This window comes from Eufriesea mexicana, unplaced genomic scaffold (genome assembly GCF_001483705.2).
Source record: "Eufriesea mexicana isolate 0111107269 unplaced genomic scaffold, ASM148370v2 scaffold4744748147, whole genome shotgun sequence".
Lineage (NCBI taxonomy): Eukaryota > Metazoa > Arthropoda > Insecta > Hymenoptera > Apidae > Eufriesea > Eufriesea mexicana.
This window is the reverse complement of record NW_016907952.1, coordinates 21524-40972: the sequence shown is the minus strand read 5'-3', so window position 1 is coordinate 40972 and position 19449 is coordinate 21524. Positions and strand designations below refer to the sequence as shown.

Below are 19449 nucleotides of genomic sequence, written 5' to 3'. Positions count from 1 at the left end.
CGAATATTATATACGGTAGAAATAATTTCTTATTATGGTTATTAAGAACGATATTATTGTCATCGTCAATATTAATATTACGACTATATTGCTATTATTCCTATTACTACTATTAGTATTATCCAGCTATTTACTATTATCACCTTGTTATGGCGTGATAGCGAGTAACGGTTCTAATAAAAGGACAAAAAAAAGAAAAAAATACAGAATGTTCGCATCAAAATTAAAAAAAAAAAAAAAAGGAATCCTTGTTGCTCCTATATTCATGTGCGAAGGTAAAAAAAAAAAACGCTGATCCCTTTTTATCATTTTTGTTTGAGATGTTTGGTCTCGAGTAAAAAAGGAAAATATTCCCGCAATGATCTCGAAATTAATGGCCATACACGATTTACCTTTTCGAGCTTTTCTTTTGATGTGGTGCTAAGTTCGGTTTTCTATTTTTTAATTCTTTACACGAAACACGAAATTATTGAACGACAGTTCGGTGAAAAAATGAGCAACAAAAAAAATACATGCAACATTTTATAGTTTTGTCGCACTCGATTGTGATTTTGATAGCTTATGAAACGATCGTTAGTGTTTATCGAACCGACTGTTTGGCGCCGGTTTGTAAGTATTACTAATTTCTTCTTCAATGTCGAAACAAAGATACACCACATTTACAAGCATAATATTGTAATAACTATTATAAATGTTGTATATACTATATACGATCTTGAAAGAAAACATGGAACACTGATGACATTTAACTATTTTAGTCTCCGTAAGTAGCAACTTAGTTATCTGTAAATCCATGTAAACGCGCCCACAAATATCATAACGAATAAAATCGACTACTTTTATATCAATAGTTTCATGACCTTGTTACGCCTTTGTTAATCACACGTATCTTTCTTTTGATGTATAGTTTTGGCTCGCATTATTGACTTTTATAAAACATTGTTAGTTAAGAAGTCATTCATTCGACCATGTGCTTGTGTCTAGTAAATATTTCCGATTTATAAAAATCTTTCTTGTTTCGCCGTAGTTTCATTGATAATGTATCATTGCGATTTCAATTCATAGTATTACAAATTTTATGATTAAAATTGTTGATCGTAGATAACAATACCCGCTTCTCTTCTGATGTTGCAAAAGCATATTCGACGGTCGACATACAAAGTTTTATAAGTTGATCTCGATTCAAGCTAAACGTTAAACTAGCTATTTCGTATTCTCGAGACAAAGTCGTATGGAAAACGCCTTTGTCGTCGGTCTAAAAAATAAAAAATTGTTTTTTAGAATAATTGCATAAATAAATATTAATAACTTTACTCACGGCAAGACAAATAGGATGTCCAGCTTCAAACAAATATTTAAATTGGTGAGACTCATAAGTAGATACTGTTTTACACTGAACATTCGAGGTTAAACACAATTCTAGATAAAAGACAATAATTAAATATTCGCTATGAAATATTTAAATAAAATTTTCAAATTAATTAACAAATTTTCATAATTTTTACCATTCTTACCTACAGGAATTTTTGAATCGAGCAGCAGATTAAATAATTTGCTTGACCCTTGTAAAGCAGGATGAACACAAGTACAATGTCCAAATCTGTCTGGCTTAAATTCGAAAATATCTATTGTCTCTGTTTCATTAGGAACCTAAACAAGACAAATGAAAAAGCATGTAATGTATTTTGAAATTGTATTAAATTATCATCTATTTAAATATGAATTGAGTTTTACCTCTGCGCAATGGGCTGCAATTTTAAGCCCAGCCATTCTTGCCTTTTGTAATAATTCTAAAAATGCACTCCCTGTCATTGGATCTCCACTAAGGTCAAGTCCAACAATATATTGTGGATACTTCTTAATGAAATTTATTGCTAATTCTATATTTTCTTGTGCTGCCTTATATCCTTGTTTACGATTTATAGATATTAGTAATTTTATTAATATGCTTGGATAATCAATTTTGCAGACCCTATATGCAAAACAATCAAAATGAAATGTTTCTTAATATTTACATTGTAAAAACAGAAATATTTCAGTTGATATTTACTCAAATGCTTTTATAATTGCTTCTACATATTCTTGTTTTGTCATTTTCCCTTGAACAGCACGTGGTGTGCTTCTAAGCTCCAAATATATGACATTGTCATCTTTAAATTCTTTAACTGTATCATAAGTAGAATGAAAAACTGCCTCTGGTGTAACTGTTAATGAATGTGCTATGTCAAATACTTTGAAACACCTATAAACAATTATTATATATCTTTAGTATAATAACATAATATAAATTAAAATTAAAAAAGTCAAATTATGTTGTTATTCGTACTCGCCTAATGACGAGCAGTCTTTTATACTCATGAGTATATTTTCATAGCCTTCTGAATTAGGATTTTGCATTTTATATAATTTTTTCAAAGTATCTATGCTTAAGGATCCATTTAAATGAGCGTGAAGTTCCTATTAAATGCAAAAGGAAATGTGTATCCATGTCAAATTTTTTATATACGTTAGAATTGAAAAAAGATATTTCTCATTCATAGGCATTAACCTATATTTCGCTCGTTGTAGAAATTTTAGATTACATACCAATTTCGGCAGAGATTGACAAAAATTTTCTAAATCCATTGTAAAAACAAAATCAATTTTTTTACGAACAAAAGTTCTATTTTAATTTTAGTTTATTGCTTATCTCAAATAATCATTACTCAACTTTCCACAAAAGTAACAGTAACCATATGAATTCCGGAAATAAACTATTGATTAGTTTTTTACAATTTGTGTTGTAAATTTATGTTTTATATACTTTTAATAAACGAGGATGATAAAAAATACATAACGCAAACATTCAATAAAAATACATGTTTATAATAAATTTAATAATAATAGAAAAATACAGAAATATAGATTTCATACATAATTAAAAGTAGTTCATACAAATATATTCTAAGAGAGTAAAGTTAAAATCAAGTATTTTATCAAACTTATATACTATTTAATATTTTTTGGAGTGCTATGCAGTAATAAACTACAATACACATTAAAGATGAAGAAGAAATAGAAAAATACTTCAAGATAATATGACGGATATCAGTTTTCTTTTATATATAATTGACATCTTTTGTTTAATGTTCAAAAATTGTATACTGTAAAAGATCCATTAGTTATGGTTTGAAATACATTTAATCACACATTTTTTAGCTGAAATATATTCAACTTTTTCATACCTGATAATTATTTCTTAAATATTTGTCTTTTTTTAACTAGTTTAACGAATAATTAAGTAACAGATATTAATTTTGCTTCTCTATAACGAACAGAGAGCAAAGATTATATATTTATGTTTATGATGAAGTTTAGTTATATGTAAATACCTTTTATTTTTTTTAAGAATGTTTTTCTATACGTATAGCTGGTTTTACATATTTTAATTGAGACCTGAACATACAAGCTTGTTAAACATATATCTTTAATTTGATGTGGAAACTTTTTAGAATAAATTCAAATATCAGAATTTGGCATCAAATAATTCGTATAGAATACATATTATAAATACTAGAGTGCCATAATAGGCAAGAATAACATTGATGAAGCATAAAAATATCTTAAATTTTAAGACTGAATACCATGTCTAGGAACTGTTCATAATGAACTGTAATAACACCATCTAAATCTGTATCCAATTGTCTAAAGGCAGCAGTCAGTGTCTAAAATTTAGAAATTTTTCAAAATAAGCATGGAATATAAGTCATAACAAAATTTTATACAAATGTATACTTACATGTAAAACTACACAGCACTGAATGAAATCATCAAAATATATAGTTCCACGGCCAGCTCTGTCATATTTGCGTATAAGGGTATCTATAATTTGATCTGATAATCGATATCCAATAGAGCGGTTTTTAATTCATTTCTGTCAATATTTCCACTATTGTCCCGATCAAATGATCGAAAACAATTTTGCCAATCTGTTACATATTTCCATAGAGCTCCAAACTCTTCGAAACTAACTGTTCCTTTTTGATTTTTATCGAACATACCTGAAGAACCAGGATCAGTTTTGTCAATGTCAAACATACCTGCATCAATAAAATAAACTAAAGATATATTTTAAAAAATTTTAAAATACCATGCAAATCTACTCAGGAACTATGGAAATTTCTGTTAAATGGATTATTAGTTTTTCAACAATATAGCTAAAGTATAAAAATATAGCTAAAAACTTTCGAGTTTGCAATTAATTTACATGAGTGTTTGAAACAATAAACCTAAACAATTACCAATCATTAAACGAACTGTTTCTGGATTAAATGGTGTCCAAGTCCCATTTGAAAGAGCTAGCTGTAATTCATCTGCAGTAATTGCACCAGACCTGTCTTTATCGACTCTGTAATATACAAATCAGAAAAGTATCTAACATTTATACATAATATTTACTCTGGCTCATTAAAATTTGATTCCTTTTTATTATTTAATCATTTGTATAATTAAATGAAAAAATAAATATACGTATATAATTCATATAATTCGCATTTCGTATACATACTTCGTCATTAATAAGTAAATGACAAAATCCAGTTAAATATTTATCATATCGACAATATTTATAATAAACATACAAAATTATAAATATGTATTTCAATAAACGAATATTCAAATAAGTTTTAAAGTACCTTTGAAAGACATCCCAGAGGAAGTCTCGATTAGGCATAAGCGATCCAAAAGACATCCTTCAATTTACGTTTATTTTTGCAAACTATAAGATTCGGAATAATTATACTTAATAATGTAGCTTTATATTCCGTAACAGTTTACCTTATCTTACACGTCACGCTACTACGTATTCTGACGTGTTACTATACTATATTCATGAATGCAATACTAAGCTAGTTGTTTTCAACCAAAGACGAAGAAATTACTAGAAGGTTGAGTTAAATCTTAATGAAATGTATTAATTTAATTAAAAATTATTTATTTACAAAATTATATTTATTAACAATTATTATTACATATTAAAAAGTTTATTGCAGTTAAAAACATAAATATAAAAACGACGTAATATACTTTGTTGAACTTGATTAAATTAACCTAAAACATCAAACGGTTCCAGAAACATTTATAACAATCACTCCTCACTTTTTTATACAATTATTGGGTAAAATGAAAGTAATTACTTTTTAGATTCATAGACTTTTCTTATAAAGGAAAAATATTTTATAGTTATTATATCAAGTAAAATATTAAACAATATCTTTTTTATTTTCTATAATGAAAATATTGAATAAAAAGTTATCTTACAAATATTTTGTGTTATATGTTTTTATATCACATTTATTTAGATCGTTTTATTTTCCATGCACCAATTCTATATTTGTACCAAATAAAAAATAAATCTTTACCCATCTGTAACCAACTCCAAAAGGGTACAATTTTAGATCCTTCAACTTCTGTCCAATTCACAGGAATCTCAGTGATAGGAATGTTTAAAACTCTTGCAATATATAACATTTCTACATCAAATGCCCAACGTTCAACATGTAAAGCTTGAAATACAGCTCTTGCAGATTCGCGTGTTATAAGTTTAAATCCACATTGTGTATCTCTAATACCTCTTACTCCCCAAAACCATACTAAGAAATGAAATCCATGCATTAATAATAGTCGAAAAAACGTTCTTTTGGCAGTTTCTTCTTTTTCTAAATGAGCCCTAGATCCACATACTATTGCATGAGAAAAACTGACTTCATTTGGTTTCTTTACATAATCAACTGAAAAGAATGGTTTTATCACCTCAAATACATAATAGTTTATATTATAACTAAGAAAGTAACTTACATCCTAAAATACTTTCCAAGCTATTATCTAACTTTTCCAAATCTCTAAATTTGGTAGCACCATCTGCATCTGCAAATAATATTACGCTTCCTCTTGCATTTAACATACCCTTAAATAAAAATACTATATTAGATAAAAGAAAAGAACAGTAATTATACAATTTAAAGCTGAATGTATTTTGTTATTAACCAGTCTGACTGCTCCACCTTTCCCTCTATTTTTAATAAGATCTAATACTCTAATGTTTTCATATTTTGATGCATATTCATGTGCGATATCCACAGTTTTATCGGAACTTCCATCACTAACTATAATCACTTCATAAGTACATCCATTTCTTAAACGATTTTCCAAATATTTCAAACATTCATCTAACATTAGGGGCACTACAAATTAAATAGATAAACACATTATGTTTCCATAATGATACTGTTGTCAACATTATTGTCAATATTTACATCTTTTCTCTTCATTATATGCTGGTATTATAACACTCAAATGTACACTCCATCCATCATATAAAGATGGAAAAGCTACTATACTATTCGTCTTGGGATTTAAAAAATATTTTTCTTTTTCATCTCTCCATATTTCTGGATATGGTTTTGTTGTTATAAGTAGTACTACAGAAAACTAAGAGCATATAATTAACTTTATTATCATAGTAGAAAAAAAACAGCTAATTATATGTGATTTTTATATAAAATTTATATTGAAAAATATTAATAGATTTATAAAATTGCCACGTTTATACGAATTTAAATAACATATAAATAGTAATATAACCTAGAAACATACCGCAATTATACATATTACTGCAAATAAAATAACATAAAGAAGTAAATTTCCAAATGGTATCATCTTAATACTACGATGATTTTAAATAAGAGTAAAAAATATTGTAAAAGACACGTGTAACATTTATCTTATGCCGCCACTCATGTTCTTTGGATTGTAATTTAAATTGTACGTATTTTGAAGTTGGCTACACTAAATGCAAATATTCTATCCATTATTTCATTGGCGCAATACTTTTTATTTAAAGTAAAAATTAATCACAAAGAAACACATGTACTTAATAAAAAAAATGTTGAAAGTAAAAGATTTAAGAGATATTAAAATTAAAATAATTTGACGTTGGTTAATATTTATTTATATTTATATTTATAAACCTTTATTTATATTTATTATTAACTTTATACAATCAAATTGATAAGCAACTTATATGAAATGCAAATTGATAAGCATTCTACGTGTATTAGCTTGTATTTGTATTTATCATGCTTAAAACAATTTGAATTGTAATAATAAAATAGAGCATACTTTAACCAATATTCACGTTTATATTAATTTTTTGTCAGGAATTTCACATATTTATCATAAAATAACTTATTATAAATTGTATATCTTTTATACAACAGCATTCTTATATAAAAAAGATAAAATACGATTTAAAAATATAATGAATTCCGATAAAAATGATGAAATTAACAGTTTGAATAAAATAAACATTATTTTTCAAGACGGAAATAAAAATAATATGCACAATACGCATTCAATAAATATTCAAACTGATAATACTGCAACAGATAAAAAAAAACCGAAGGATAAAGTAACTATAACTGTAGACGAAGATGATCCATGTCTTCAACAGGAAAAAGAGGAAAGTAAACATGTTTATGTATCTTTTGGTGAAGATCCAAGTTAAGTTACCATATTTATTTTTTATGTTAATAGATATGATAACTAAAACTAATCTTTTTAATAATCGTGAAATAATTAAAATAATTTTCAACATCATTATTTAGATTTCAACAACAAAATCAAACATTACGTTGTTGGGTAATGTATACTGATTTTCACCGTTGCAAAAATATCTTAGGCGCGGAAACAGATGCATGTAATTGGTTTAAACAAGTTTACACGAGTATATGTGCGAATGAATGGATTTATCGATGGAATAAACTTAAAGCTGAAGGAAAATTACGATTTTAGGAGAAACAGTAATTTTTTCTATATTTTAGGGATAAATTTACTATTAAAAATAAATAGACTCACAATTAGAAAAAAATATCAATCTTTTATTATACAGGTACAAGACTTTTATGAGGTAACTTATATAGAAGTACGAAATGAATATTTGTTGCAATGCCCGATGTTGGCCTGTCATACGGCTGTCTTCAACAATCGGTCAACAATTTCTTCTTTTTCTTTTACATTAACCACACTAATTACTTCCTGTTTATATATGACACTTTTTACATATGTAAAAAATAAACACTTGCAGCAAATCTTCTCTAAACTGTCGTTAGAATAGAAGCTTGAAATAGCACAGTATTAAAAATTTTGCTTTGTTTAAAATTTATGATCCTTATGTAATAAAATGGCTATTTTAATTTGTGCACAAACTCCTGCCGTGATGAAGGTAACTTACCATCTTCAGATGTTACTTCTGCTTGTTAACAGCATTCTTCCATCTAAATGGGATATTGCTTCCTCAGAAATAGTAGCACCTGTAATTATAAAAGCAATAATACTTACTCACAATAAAAAGACATTTAAATTTGGAAGTTAACATTAATTACAAAAAAGTGTGATCACTTTCAATAAAAGTCTTGATTTTATATTTGGTAATGTCCTCTGAATCTTATGATTAAAGATTAAAACCACCTTACGTATAACTTAACAATGCCAATTTGGTAGCTAAATGCTACTTGGTCTGACTCTCTATTTGATGAATAAATTGACAATCTCCATCACTGCATGTTCCCATCAGTTCGTACGGACAAAGGACGCCATTGGGATTCGTGTTCCTGGTTAAGAATGATAAAAACAACAAAAAAAATGCTCAAAATTTTTGTAGAATTTAAATTAGAAAACTTTATATTATTTATATTTATGTTATATTGTATTTTGCTTATATTATTTTTATAAGGAAATATATCAAGATCACTCAAATATATAGAGAGCAAAACCCACCTTGGTACTTTGAAGTGTGTTAATATTGATTCATAAGATAATGTCTTCTTCATTTGGAGCTCTCCTTCAAGTCTTGTAGAATTCCTCTTCTCATTGCCTGGTTCTAAAGTTGTAGGTTTTATCATGTTATTTTCTGATACTTTATTATCTACTTTTTGTGCAACCTCTGAGTTAAGGACATCAGTGACAGGGATAGAAGTATCATTTAAATGTTCGGTCAATACTTGTTCAGTATCATTTTGTTTAGATGTATTTTCTTCATCAGTAGTTAGAGTAGAATTATTTAATACTATATCTTTTTCTTTGCTCGCTACATTTACATTTTCTGTAGCGACTTCTATTTGTACAGGTCTTTCATTTTCATTTGATTTTATCAAAGAATCATTCTCATTTAAAACCGTTTTATCAATATTGGACTGTTCCAATGACAGGTCTTCACTTTGTGAAGTTTCTGTACTTGCAGTAGATACTGTGTCTTTTTCCAATCTTGAAAATTCGCAAATTTCCGGAATGTTGATAGATGGTACTTTTTTGCGAGAAAGTTGCCGTGTGTGATTAGCTACCTCTTTCAACCTATTATCTAGAAGTTGTGCTCCAGCTTCAGGTACCCTAAAAAATATAATTAATGACGATATTTTAAAGACATTTACAATTATTCATAATGATTTAATGATTTATAGAAATACATTACTTGTATTCTTTTCCTACGATCCTATTTCCCAAAGTTGAACAAATAGTTGCAAGTTTAAAGCATTCTTGCCGACCTGCGTTAATTTTCCCATGTGCTGCTACTACCTTTGGACCTATATTATTAATACGGTTCTGTTGCATTTGTAATCTCTCTTCAGCAACTTTTAGTTGTTCTCTAAGCTTTTTTACTTCAGCAACTAAATTTGTTTGTAAATCTCGTTCCATGTGCCATTGACGAAGATTAGTAGACATTTCCGCCAAATCATCTAATATTGTGTAGCTATATTATCAATATACAAATAAATTATTATATAAAGACACATTAAAAGTAAGTATATGTTAATGAATTATCACTGAATGTATTCACCGTTTCATAACTAGTTCTTGTTCCATATCAATTAAACGTTGTTCTTGTTCTGTGTGTGGAAGAGTTATAAGTGTATTTAACTCTGTTTTAACATCTTTCTTTATTACTTCCCAATTTTCTTTTATACTTCTTGTATCCTTTGATGATGAATTATTTTTAAATAATAGAAAATAATCGTCATGCTTATTTTCTGTGTTTGAATTCAGTGATGTATCTTCCTGATATTCTGAAATTGTAGATTCAGATGCGTCAAGACTTGTTTTTCTTTCTTGAGGTCTTTGTGATAAAATAATAGTTGACGCATCTGAGTCCACTACATCATTATCACCAGATGGAGTATCATTAGTAATAATGTCTCCCTCCATAAAATGTATAAGTTGATTCATATCATAATCACATATATCTTTATTATTACTATCTTTACTTCCAGAAATATTTTCATTTCGATTAATTACTATTTTCTTATTTAAGATCACTTTATTATTTATTGTTACTACACGTTCATTTGTATCATTTTTTACTTGTACTTGTACATATTTTCGATTCACCTCATCCGTGGATAAAATTTTTAAGCTAGGTGAAGCTTTCGTTTTCGCCTGAATTTTATGCGTAGACGTCTCAACATTTTTTTGCGATGTATTTATCGGTAACATTGTGTTTTCAAGAGTTTCATTTCCAATATTATTTGGATTGCTTTCCGTAGATACACAAATATTATTAGCTATTATTGATGTCGTTTTTGTTTGATTTGAATTTATATTTTCTTGTTTATCAACATTACACGTTTTATTAATACATGACTGAGCACTGCTTGTTGATATAGTTGTATTTTTTGCATCAACCAAATTTTTAGAACAATTTTCCTTGTTTAGCTGTGTATTTATGTTTTGACTTTTTGTAGGTATTGTTTGATTTACTTTTACAGGTAGCTCTTTATTTGAATTATTAGACAGTGTGGATTTTGAAGATACTTCTACATTTTTGTTTTTTGCTAAATTGTTATTTTCTATAGTTCTATGCAGCTTCAGTTTCTCGCGTTCCAAAATTTGTTGCTTCAATCGACGATATTCCTCTTGTTGAGATGCGGGTAAATGACGCACAGCCTGTAAAAATATTCCCATAATTAAATGATTTGTGTTACAATAATGTATCATGTTATAGTATTCTTACCAATGGTGTGTGAAGATTGGATGAATTTAATTTTTCTGGTTTTGTCGTTAATACCGAATCTTTTTTAAGTGCTTGTGATACTGAGGTTGGTCTTGCAGCTGCCATAGATTCTTGTTTTTTCCGTACCGCGCGTAAAAATTGATCTAAATTTTTCTCAAATTCTGCTGTAGAGTTTACTGTTGATTGCTGCTTTTCTGTTATAAGAGAATGAGCTGAAGGAATAGTTATTTTCTTTTGCCATTCAGATTCAGAATCACTTTCTGTATCAGACTCTAAATTTATAACGATTCTTTGAGTGTCAGACAATGCCTTTGCATTAACAGACCATTTACTGTCATTACACTGCATCTTTGATAAAATTTTGTTTTCTGCCATTTTTTGTTTGTTATAGAGAGTAGCCTTTTGTAAATTTAATCTTTTTTGAATCATTGTGTTTTGATATTTTTTTGCATTGTTTACAACTTTTGTACTTGCAGGAATTGAAACTCTTTTTATAAGCTTCTTCTGTGGACCTTTTGTTATAGGTATTGATCTTTTCCTTCCCACAGTTGTATTTAATGCTTTAACACTCTCAGTAGATACATATTTTTGTGCAAGATTATTTATTTTCTCCCCAGCATTTGACTGATTTTTATCATTTTCAGAACCGTATGAATTTATGTGTGGAAGTGGTAAAGATGTTGTACCATCAGTGTTTGTTATATTAGTTGTATTACCTGTATTAACATCATTTGAAACAGTTTGATTCACAATTACTTGATTTAATGTAGTAGATACTGCTGTAATTGCAGGTGAATTAGTGCAATTACTAGTCATTTTTGTTCGTTTTGGCAAAGATGCTAATAAAATTGCTCTTAATGCTTCTTCGTCTTCATCAACACTTTGTCTTCTATCTTCTTTAGACTTTACTTGTTCTGATGCATCAGATGAATTATTATTACTCTGTATTTCTTCTTTGCTAGTACCCAAAGAAATTTCATTTTTTTCATCAACAATGTCTTTTGAAGTTTTTAGTTCAGGTATACTGTTACTGTCTGTTGAATCTCCCTGTGTTTGAATTTCATTTTGATCTTTTTTATCATCTGTATGAAGAACTTGATCTGACTTATGTATTTGCGTATCTATAGGATTTATATTATCATTTTTTGTACGTGATGTATTATGCTTTTTTGTAATCAAAGCTGCTGTGTTGGTATTTTTCCTTTTTATCCCTTTCTTTACAAGTTTCTTTTTCTTTTGTGTTGGAGTTTTAATATCACTAGTTTTATTTGAACTTGTAGTAGTTGTATTATTTTGTACCAGAGCTACACTAGGACTACTTTCTACTAGTGAGGTATCAGTTTTATTTGCAGATGTTTCATTAGTTGTATCTTCATGTAAAGAATCATGAAATGCAATTGGTATTGCTAAAACAGAATGAGACTTTTGTGGGATGGACATTAATTTTATTGGTTTAAAGGAAGCATTTGTCTTTGTACTAGTTTCTTCATCAATCATAACTGGCTGCATTTTTGCACTTTTGAATGTAGGCTCTTGCTGTGTTGTACACTTTCTGGTAGGTAAAGGTAATTGCAACTGTTTATTTGTTTTTAAAATTGGTGCTGGAACAAGTGTTCTATTAATTAATGTTGGTATTTTATTTGTATCTTTGGTAACATCTGGTAATCCCTTCATATAAAGTGGTTCTGATATTTTTTCTTTAATATTGTTTGATAAATCATTTGGAATGTATTCTGTAGATTTTATGTTTCTAGAAGTATCAGTTGAATTTATGTCTGTTTCATTATCAGGCAGATCATCAATCGTTACCATTGAACTACTTGGTGATACTGATTCCATAAGAGAAGTAGTGGAACCAACAATTGCATCCTTTGGAGTTGTTACTGTTTTAGTTTGTTGTTCATCTTCATTTATATTGTTTGTTTGTTTTATAGTTGCTACATGTTGAGTTGTTGTATTATTACATTGTTCATTATTTCCATGTGTATTAAAAGCATATGATTCTAAAGAAACTAAGGAGGAATTTGAAGTACCCAGTGGACCAAGAGTTTGTGGAAGAGCATGTGATAAGTCAGGATCATATATAGGAGTATCAGTTGGTGAATAAGGCATTTCTTGACTTGAATTAACATCTAAAAGTTCAGAAGTATTATTACTTTTAACAGTATTGCACGTATTTTCATAAGGATGAACATTTAAATGAGAATTATGTACTTTCATAAAATCTGATTTAGAAGTTTCTGTATTGTTTGGTAAATATTGCATATTTGCATTTGAAGTACATAACGGACTTTGTGATGGTAAATAGTATACAATATTTGGCAAATAACTTCGATTTTCAATGATTTTCCCCTGATAAGATTTTTGATCATCTTGGTTAGTTGTTATAGATGCATTAAAATTTGGACTGTTATTTGCTTCATTAAGACTGATAAATGATACATCAGATGGTTGAATACCTAATAACTCTGTGTCTATAGATATATCTGCAGTAATTTTGTCTGTTGGAGAGTATGGTAATTTTTCTTTTTCTCTTTCAACATCTGTATCTAATTCCATATCTTCGGTATGATTACTTTCATTTACAGGAAGCGGAGTATGAGGTGGTGATGCAAAATTTAATAATTCTTCTCCTGGTATAGGGATACTGTCTAAAAAGCTTTGAGTGAATGGACTTTCACTACGGAAGGTATTAGATTTCTTACTCTTTCCTGATTTTATACCCTTTTGAATTCTATTCTGATGTTTCTTTAATACAGCAGATCGAAGTGCAATCATTCTCAATTCTAAATCTTCTTTATCTTGATCATCATTTATATCTGCAGTCACATTTTTTGCAATCTTTGGTTGATCATTCTGTTTATTTGATTTATTTTGCTTTGTTTCCAAGGCCTTTTGTCTCAATAATGCTAAATCTTCTTCATCATCTGCATCATTAGATTCTTTTTTACTCGCTTGCATAGTAGATTTTTCTTTTGAAATATTTGTGACATCATTATTATCAGAAATACCCTTTACCATGTTTATTAATTTTTCTTTTAAAGAGGATGCATGTTCCTTATTTTTATTTAAAGTTTCTTCTAATGAATGAGTTCCCATTGAATCCAATTGCCTGACTTTTTTTAGTAATTTATGTGTATCAACATAATTATGAGATGACATTAGCTCAGTATGCGATGTTTTTCTAGACATTGTCTTTGTTGAAGATCTGTATGGTGATCTAGCACGGATGATTGGGGATTTTGATCTTCTAAAAGGAGACCTTGTTTTCATCAGAGATCTATGTCTTTTAGGTGGTGATCTTGGAATTACTCTCGATCTACTATTTCTACGATTAGGACTAATCTCTCTATGATGCGATCTAGAAGTATTTTTTGTCACATCATGTTTTACCGCATTACCACATTCTTTCATAGATATATCCACAGTAGATGAAGAAACTAGATCATTTATTGACAACACACTTGTATGATTCCTTTTCTTTTTTCTCTTTTTTTTCACTCTACTTTTTGAAGAAGTACGTATTACAATTTGTTTAGAATTATCTGCAAGACCAACAATTTCCATGTCACTGTCACTTGAAATAGGCACAAGATCATCGTTTTTTTCTTGAAGTGTAGAAGTTGCATGTTTTGTTCCAATGCATCCTGATTCTTTTATTTGATGACGGTTTTCTTTTCCCTGGACTGCATCTTGTAGAATAAGGTCAACTTCTACTTGATTAGAACATGATATGTCGAGAATGATAATACAACAGGTACATAAAAGTTTAATACGTTATTAAATAGAAGTATATCTTATATAAATAATGTCCCAAAAATATTAAAAGTATAGATCAACAAAAGGTAACTAATTTTACATTAAAGCTTATCTTTAGTAATCAAATAAAAAATGTACAAAAGTATAAGATATTTTTACGCTTTTTATAATAAATTACTTATATTATTTATAACTTTTGTATATAAAATAATATTAATAATAAATTAAAACATTACAAAGTTTTTGGCATTAATGTATTCTTAATAACTGTAACATTTAAAGATACTAAAAAAAAATGTATTATTTAATTTACCTCTCCTATTATAGCCCTTGGAAGGATAAAACTTTGTAGGAGCGGTACACCACGTTGCATTGTGTTGGCTCGACAGACAGTTCGAACACTGAGAAATTTTAGTACCATATCCGTAATTTAAATGTCCTTCCTCGGAAGAACTTACATCCTCCAAGGATATTTCACCTTCTTCTTTCTCATCTATCACACCAATTGTTTCCGTACACTCACTCGACAAATCGCTAGCCATTTTTAAACTTACCCTCAAATTGTGAACAACTAATCGCGTTCATTCGTAATAATAAAAAACGAATACTGTTTCATAAAAATTAGGGTTAATTACGTATTAGCAATAATTGTGATTTTTCACCGATCTAAACCTAGTACATGCACAACACTTTATTGTAAATAATTTTACGTTAGAAATCTTTTCACATATAAAACAAAAAATTTTAGTAAGCCCGAATATTAATTTTAATACAACAAAGGAATAATTAAGACACCACAACATCCGTTTTTATCGCAGCTTTGTCTACACGAATAAATGCATGCAATAGTTCCGCCATACTAGGTCGTTTCCAACACATGATGTGAAACGGTTGATATTCACTGATTCGATGTGTTCTAAAATTACATAACGATCGCAAAACATAAAAACGAGGCAGTTAATTTTTGAACGTATCTTTTTATCAATCACATCACTGTATGCACAATACCATTTTTTGTAAATCAAGTTCTACTAAAAAATAGAGTCAACTTATGATTTTATTTTTATATATATTTTAAATATCTCTTTCACCAGTTTTTGCTTTTATGATAATTTAATCAATATATACATATATTTTTATCCTAAATAAATTAATATAAAAGCTATTTAGAATACACGTTAGCAAAACGATTACACTTGTACGATAATTCTTGTGCAATTCTATAGGTGAACGGAATTACTATTTGTCACTTCCGTTTGGTCGCATTTTTAAACGAAGGATATTAAATTTAGGCTCAACATGATAATCGAGTAAATCTTTATCAAATATAAAGCGTGCTAATGCTTGATCACCAATTCCAGATAGAATAGCCACAAATCTTGCCATCTCATTTATACTTTTCATTTGATCTTCCATAAAACCAGTAATAATAAAATCACTTGCATTTAAATCGCCATGTTTTTCCGCCACGGCGTTTACCTCTACTAGTTTATCAGTTACTTCAATCTCCAAATCTAATGCTGTCTAAATCAATTTTATGATTGTATTTATAATTATTAAGAATGTTTAATTTATTTTTAAATTATTTACTTTAAAAGCGTGCAACGGACATTTCCAATCTTGATCGAGAGGTGACTGTATTGGACACAAATTTACACGCCCCCCGCGCATTTTTACGTAATTTAAGAATCTGAGAGCGTGCTCATGTTCCTCATGATGCATTTGCATGAAAAATGACTCACAGCCAGGTAAAGCTACGTCAGCACGTCCAAAGTATGCAGCCTATAGAAAACAGCTGATTTGTATTAAATATAATGATATTAGAAAAGCTATTTATTTTTTATCTCACCATGGATAAATAGTAATAGAAAGCTTTTAGCTCAGCATTTATTTGCACGTTTAATATATCTTCAGTTTCTTGATGAAATTTATAATTGGTTGGTTTTCCACTAGGCCATTTCATGGGTTTATCAATGCAAAAGCCACCAAACGTTCCATTCGTACAAGACGTAGTCAAAAAGTTTGCAGGAGATATTTTTGGTTTACATATTTTCTTGAGAAGATTAATTCTTGAGAAACATTACTTATTTTTTAAACTAGATCTGATATTAAATTTTTTCATCAATAAGTTAGAGACTTACTCCTTTTTATACAATTGTCGAGTACATAGATTAAAGATGTCACAAAGAATTTTCCAGTCACTACATAATTTTGACATGTTTCACTTTTAGCTACGAATAATTTACATTTCGCATTAAAAAATTGTTAATTGTGAAAATTATTCTTCAAAAAATTTTCATTTTAATTCACATGTCATTATATCGATTCGCAATTTATTTTGGTATCGCATAGTAAATTTAGTGATAAAAATAAGTACTATATATTCAGAATAACCAAGTTTTATTATGATCAAAGTTAACACTATGCTGGGCAATACATTAAAACGTTTGTCATATTTATTAACATGTTAGGAGTTCCGAATTTCATTTCTTTAAAATATTTGTTAACTTAACGCAAAAATCGATGATATTATATAAGATTATACAAGTGGATATATTTAATTTTATCGATAGAAATTAAATATTGTACGTGTTACTCACTTTAGTGTTATATAGTGCATGTTTAATTATTGTTATGTATTTATTCATAACAATCTTGTGTGTACACAGTATATTCATTTTTCTTACTAAATGTGTTACTTTTATGAATAACATTTTAATTTCTAAGTTCCTGATCGATGATATATGTCCCTAGACCATCGCCAAGTCTACCTAATCTTGTTACATAATTAGCAAGTTCATCGATAGAATCTACTTGGTCTTTCAAATATTCGCTTTCCAGGAAATCTAATAAGTTCGGATCGTTATGTTCCGTCGCTAATGCGTGCATCGCAAGGAGGCTCTGGAAATATTAGAATATTTATAAAAATATTTATTTCATTAAAAAATATATTACCATTTTGAAATGTTTGTATTATAAAATTAATGTATAAAAAAAAAAATATAAAAATTTATATTTGAATTGGAGGAGCTGGGATTTGAACCCAGGACTTTCCGCATGCGAAGCGGACACTCTACCACTGAGTTACACCCCCACTTAGAAAAAGAGATACTAAAAGTATACAAATATCATACAAAATGAAAATATACAAAGAAAATTGATTAATTTAGTAAAATATAGTGCAAAATATCAATTGTATTGTACAGAAATAATAGATAAACAGAAGTTTTTTCTTAAAATAATTGTATAAAAATTTATTTTCCTTATACCAATAACAATAATATTTACAGTTGTAATATATTATAAATATACATACCTCGTTAATTTTCCTCTCTAACTTTAATGCTTCAGTCATAGCATCGTGAGCGCTATCCCAAACATCTTTTGGCGGACTTTCAATACGTGACAAAACGATACTACCACCTCTTTTGTTTTGATACGTCATGAATTTCATGGCATGTTCTCTCTCTTCGTCCGAAGCTTTTTTGAAATATGAATAATGACCTGGTAAAGCTACGTCGCTTCGATTAAAATAATATGCCTAAGAAAAGAGATAGTAGAGTAGAACGTGGAAAGTAAGGTTAGCAAAAATTATAATATAAAAAATTAAAAGTTTCTTCTTATGTAAATATCATTGTTTAAGAAAATTTAATGTTACAAAATGGCCATTTAATCGATATGTCAACTAACCATAGAGAGATAAACGTAACTCGCATACAATTCCATATTGATTTGGTCGTTGATGGCTTTTTCACAGTCGGCGTGAAAATTTTGTCTAACCAGGGTTGTGATGCTTGACGTCATTGTAAACAATTTTGATAAGGTAAAATACAAATATAAGGATACAATGTAATAAATTACACTAATTTTCTGGAGGTTTACAATGCACCAGGTATAAGCAGATGATACAGAAGAAATATCATACTCGCATGCGCGGATGCGCACGTTTTATCGATTTTACGTTTAAAATTATGACCCTGAATATAAACATAACGAGTTAACAAATAATAAATTTAATGCAATTTGGTTTGTGGTTGTGATTTATTACTTTTTTTTCATGAGATTATGGCAATTTAGGTTGTAATTTTTACGTTTTTCTCTATATATTCCATTCGAAAAATTACTATAATATATAGATAGTTATTATGTACAAATTGTGAAAAATAGATATGCATTATGAATTTCTAATTTTGTTAATGTTGATATTTTGGAATTAAAAAATATTTCATTTTCGATTTCTTTGCATTCAAACGTCATTTAAATAGTGTGTGTTCGAAAAGTAATCATAACGTGATGCTTGACTGTTCAAAGCCAATGGGCAGAGAGCACTATGTTTGCAGTATGACTTGGTTTGGATAGGTTTCGAAACACATAAATGGCTGCAAGTGTACATCGATATATTATATGATAAACCTCTTGATTTGATTTCGATTTAAATATTGAAGGTAGCATTTTTTTATCTTCTTTTTTCAAATTTAATTATAGTTAGATTTATATTTTTCGTATTGTAGCATCTTGCTCATGTTAGTAAAAAATTGATCTTGTAATTTTTGTTTCTTATTATTATTCTACATTGGGTTGTACAGAATTAGATTTTTAATTTCAAGATTTATATTACAGTCTACTATAACAATTTATAGACTTGATAC

General features: G+C 28.4%; 7 protein-coding genes and 1 non-coding gene across 12 annotated transcripts; 1 reads left to right on the top strand and 7 right to left on the bottom strand.

Annotated features, from left to right (window-relative positions):
* Nucleotides 1-292: 292 nt before the first annotated feature.
* On the bottom strand, nt 293-2625 carry Ada (adenosine deaminase-like protein). Its single transcript, XM_017899106.1, has 7 exons — nt 2587-2625; nt 2327-2457; nt 2051-2242; nt 1735-1972; nt 1515-1650; nt 1319-1419; nt 293-1255 (listed from the first exon to the last, which is right to left on the bottom strand). The coding sequence occupies exons 1-7, from the start codon at nt 2623-2625 to the stop codon at nt 1055-1057; spliced, it is 1038 nt and encodes a 345-aa protein (XP_017754595.1). The 3' UTR covers nt 293-1054.
* An 865-nt stretch (nt 2626-3490) lies between these two features.
* Alg-2 (Apoptosis-linked gene-2) lies at nt 3491-4832 on the bottom strand. The gene is given in 5 exon segments (XM_017899238.1): nt 3491-3704; nt 3779-3891; nt 3894-4040; nt 4281-4387; nt 4674-4832. Coding segments are annotated over 5 exon segments (525 nt in total). The 5' UTR covers nt 4730-4832; the 3' UTR covers nt 3491-3602.
* A 499-nt stretch (nt 4833-5331) lies between these two features.
* On the bottom strand, nt 5332-6696 carry wol (Dolichyl-phosphate beta-glucosyltransferase wollknaeuel). The gene is made up of 5 exons (XM_017899249.1): nt 6634-6696; nt 6294-6468; nt 6025-6221; nt 5836-5944; nt 5332-5768 (listed from the first exon to the last, which is right to left on the bottom strand). The coding sequence occupies exons 1-5, from the start codon at nt 6694-6696 to the stop codon at nt 5332-5334; spliced, it is 981 nt and encodes a 326-aa protein (XP_017754738.1).
* A 601-nt stretch (nt 6697-7297) lies between these two features.
* On the top strand, nt 7298-7830 carry LOC108546953 (cytochrome c oxidase subunit 6B1). Its single transcript, XM_017899261.1, has 2 exons — nt 7298-7536; nt 7641-7830. The coding sequence occupies exons 1-2, from the start codon at nt 7298-7300 to the stop codon at nt 7828-7830; spliced, it is 429 nt and encodes a 142-aa protein (XP_017754750.1).
* Nucleotides 7831-8276: 446 nt separating this feature from the next.
* On the bottom strand, nt 8277-15398 carry LOC108546989 (uncharacterized). 5 transcript variants are annotated; one of them, XM_017899332.1, is made up of 8 exons: nt 15355-15396; nt 15114-15293; nt 11042-14757; nt 9872-10974; nt 9506-9784; nt 8815-9423; nt 8511-8648; nt 8277-8348 (listed from the first exon to the last, which is right to left on the bottom strand). In XM_017899332.1, exons 1-7 carry the CDS (start codon nt 15383-15385, stop codon nt 8546-8548), a joined length of 6021 nt encoding a protein of 2006 aa, XP_017754821.1. In that variant the 5' UTR covers nt 15386-15396; the 3' UTR covers nt 8277-8348; nt 8511-8545. The 5 variants fall into 5 exon arrangements, with proteins under 5 accessions (XP_017754821.1, XP_017754796.1, XP_017754812.1 ...); XM_017899307.1 differs by having other exon boundaries at nt 15114-15398; XM_017899323.1 differs by having other exon boundaries at nt 11042-14754; nt 15114-15398.
* A 641-nt stretch (nt 15399-16039) lies between these two features.
* On the bottom strand, nt 16040-17018 carry LOC108546823 (soma ferritin). The gene is made up of 4 exons (XM_017899095.1): nt 16942-17018; nt 16650-16869; nt 16391-16582; nt 16040-16324 (listed from the first exon to the last, which is right to left on the bottom strand). The coding sequence occupies exons 1-4, from the start codon at nt 17016-17018 to the stop codon at nt 16040-16042; spliced, it is 774 nt and encodes a 257-aa protein (XP_017754584.1).
* Nucleotides 17019-17297: 279 nt separating this feature from the next.
* Nucleotides 17298-18712, bottom strand: LOC108546922 (soma ferritin). The gene is made up of 3 exons (XM_017899226.1): nt 18491-18712; nt 18117-18341; nt 17298-17701 (listed from the first exon to the last, which is right to left on the bottom strand). Exons 1-3 carry the CDS (start codon nt 18602-18604, stop codon nt 17516-17518), a joined length of 525 nt encoding a protein of 174 aa, XP_017754715.1. The 5' UTR covers nt 18605-18712; the 3' UTR covers nt 17298-17515.
* Nucleotides 17823-17894, bottom strand: TRNAA-CGC (transfer RNA alanine (anticodon CGC)). The gene has a single exon. It is a non-coding gene; the product is annotated as a tRNA-Ala (tRNA).
* Nucleotides 18713-19449: the final 737 nt, after the last annotated feature.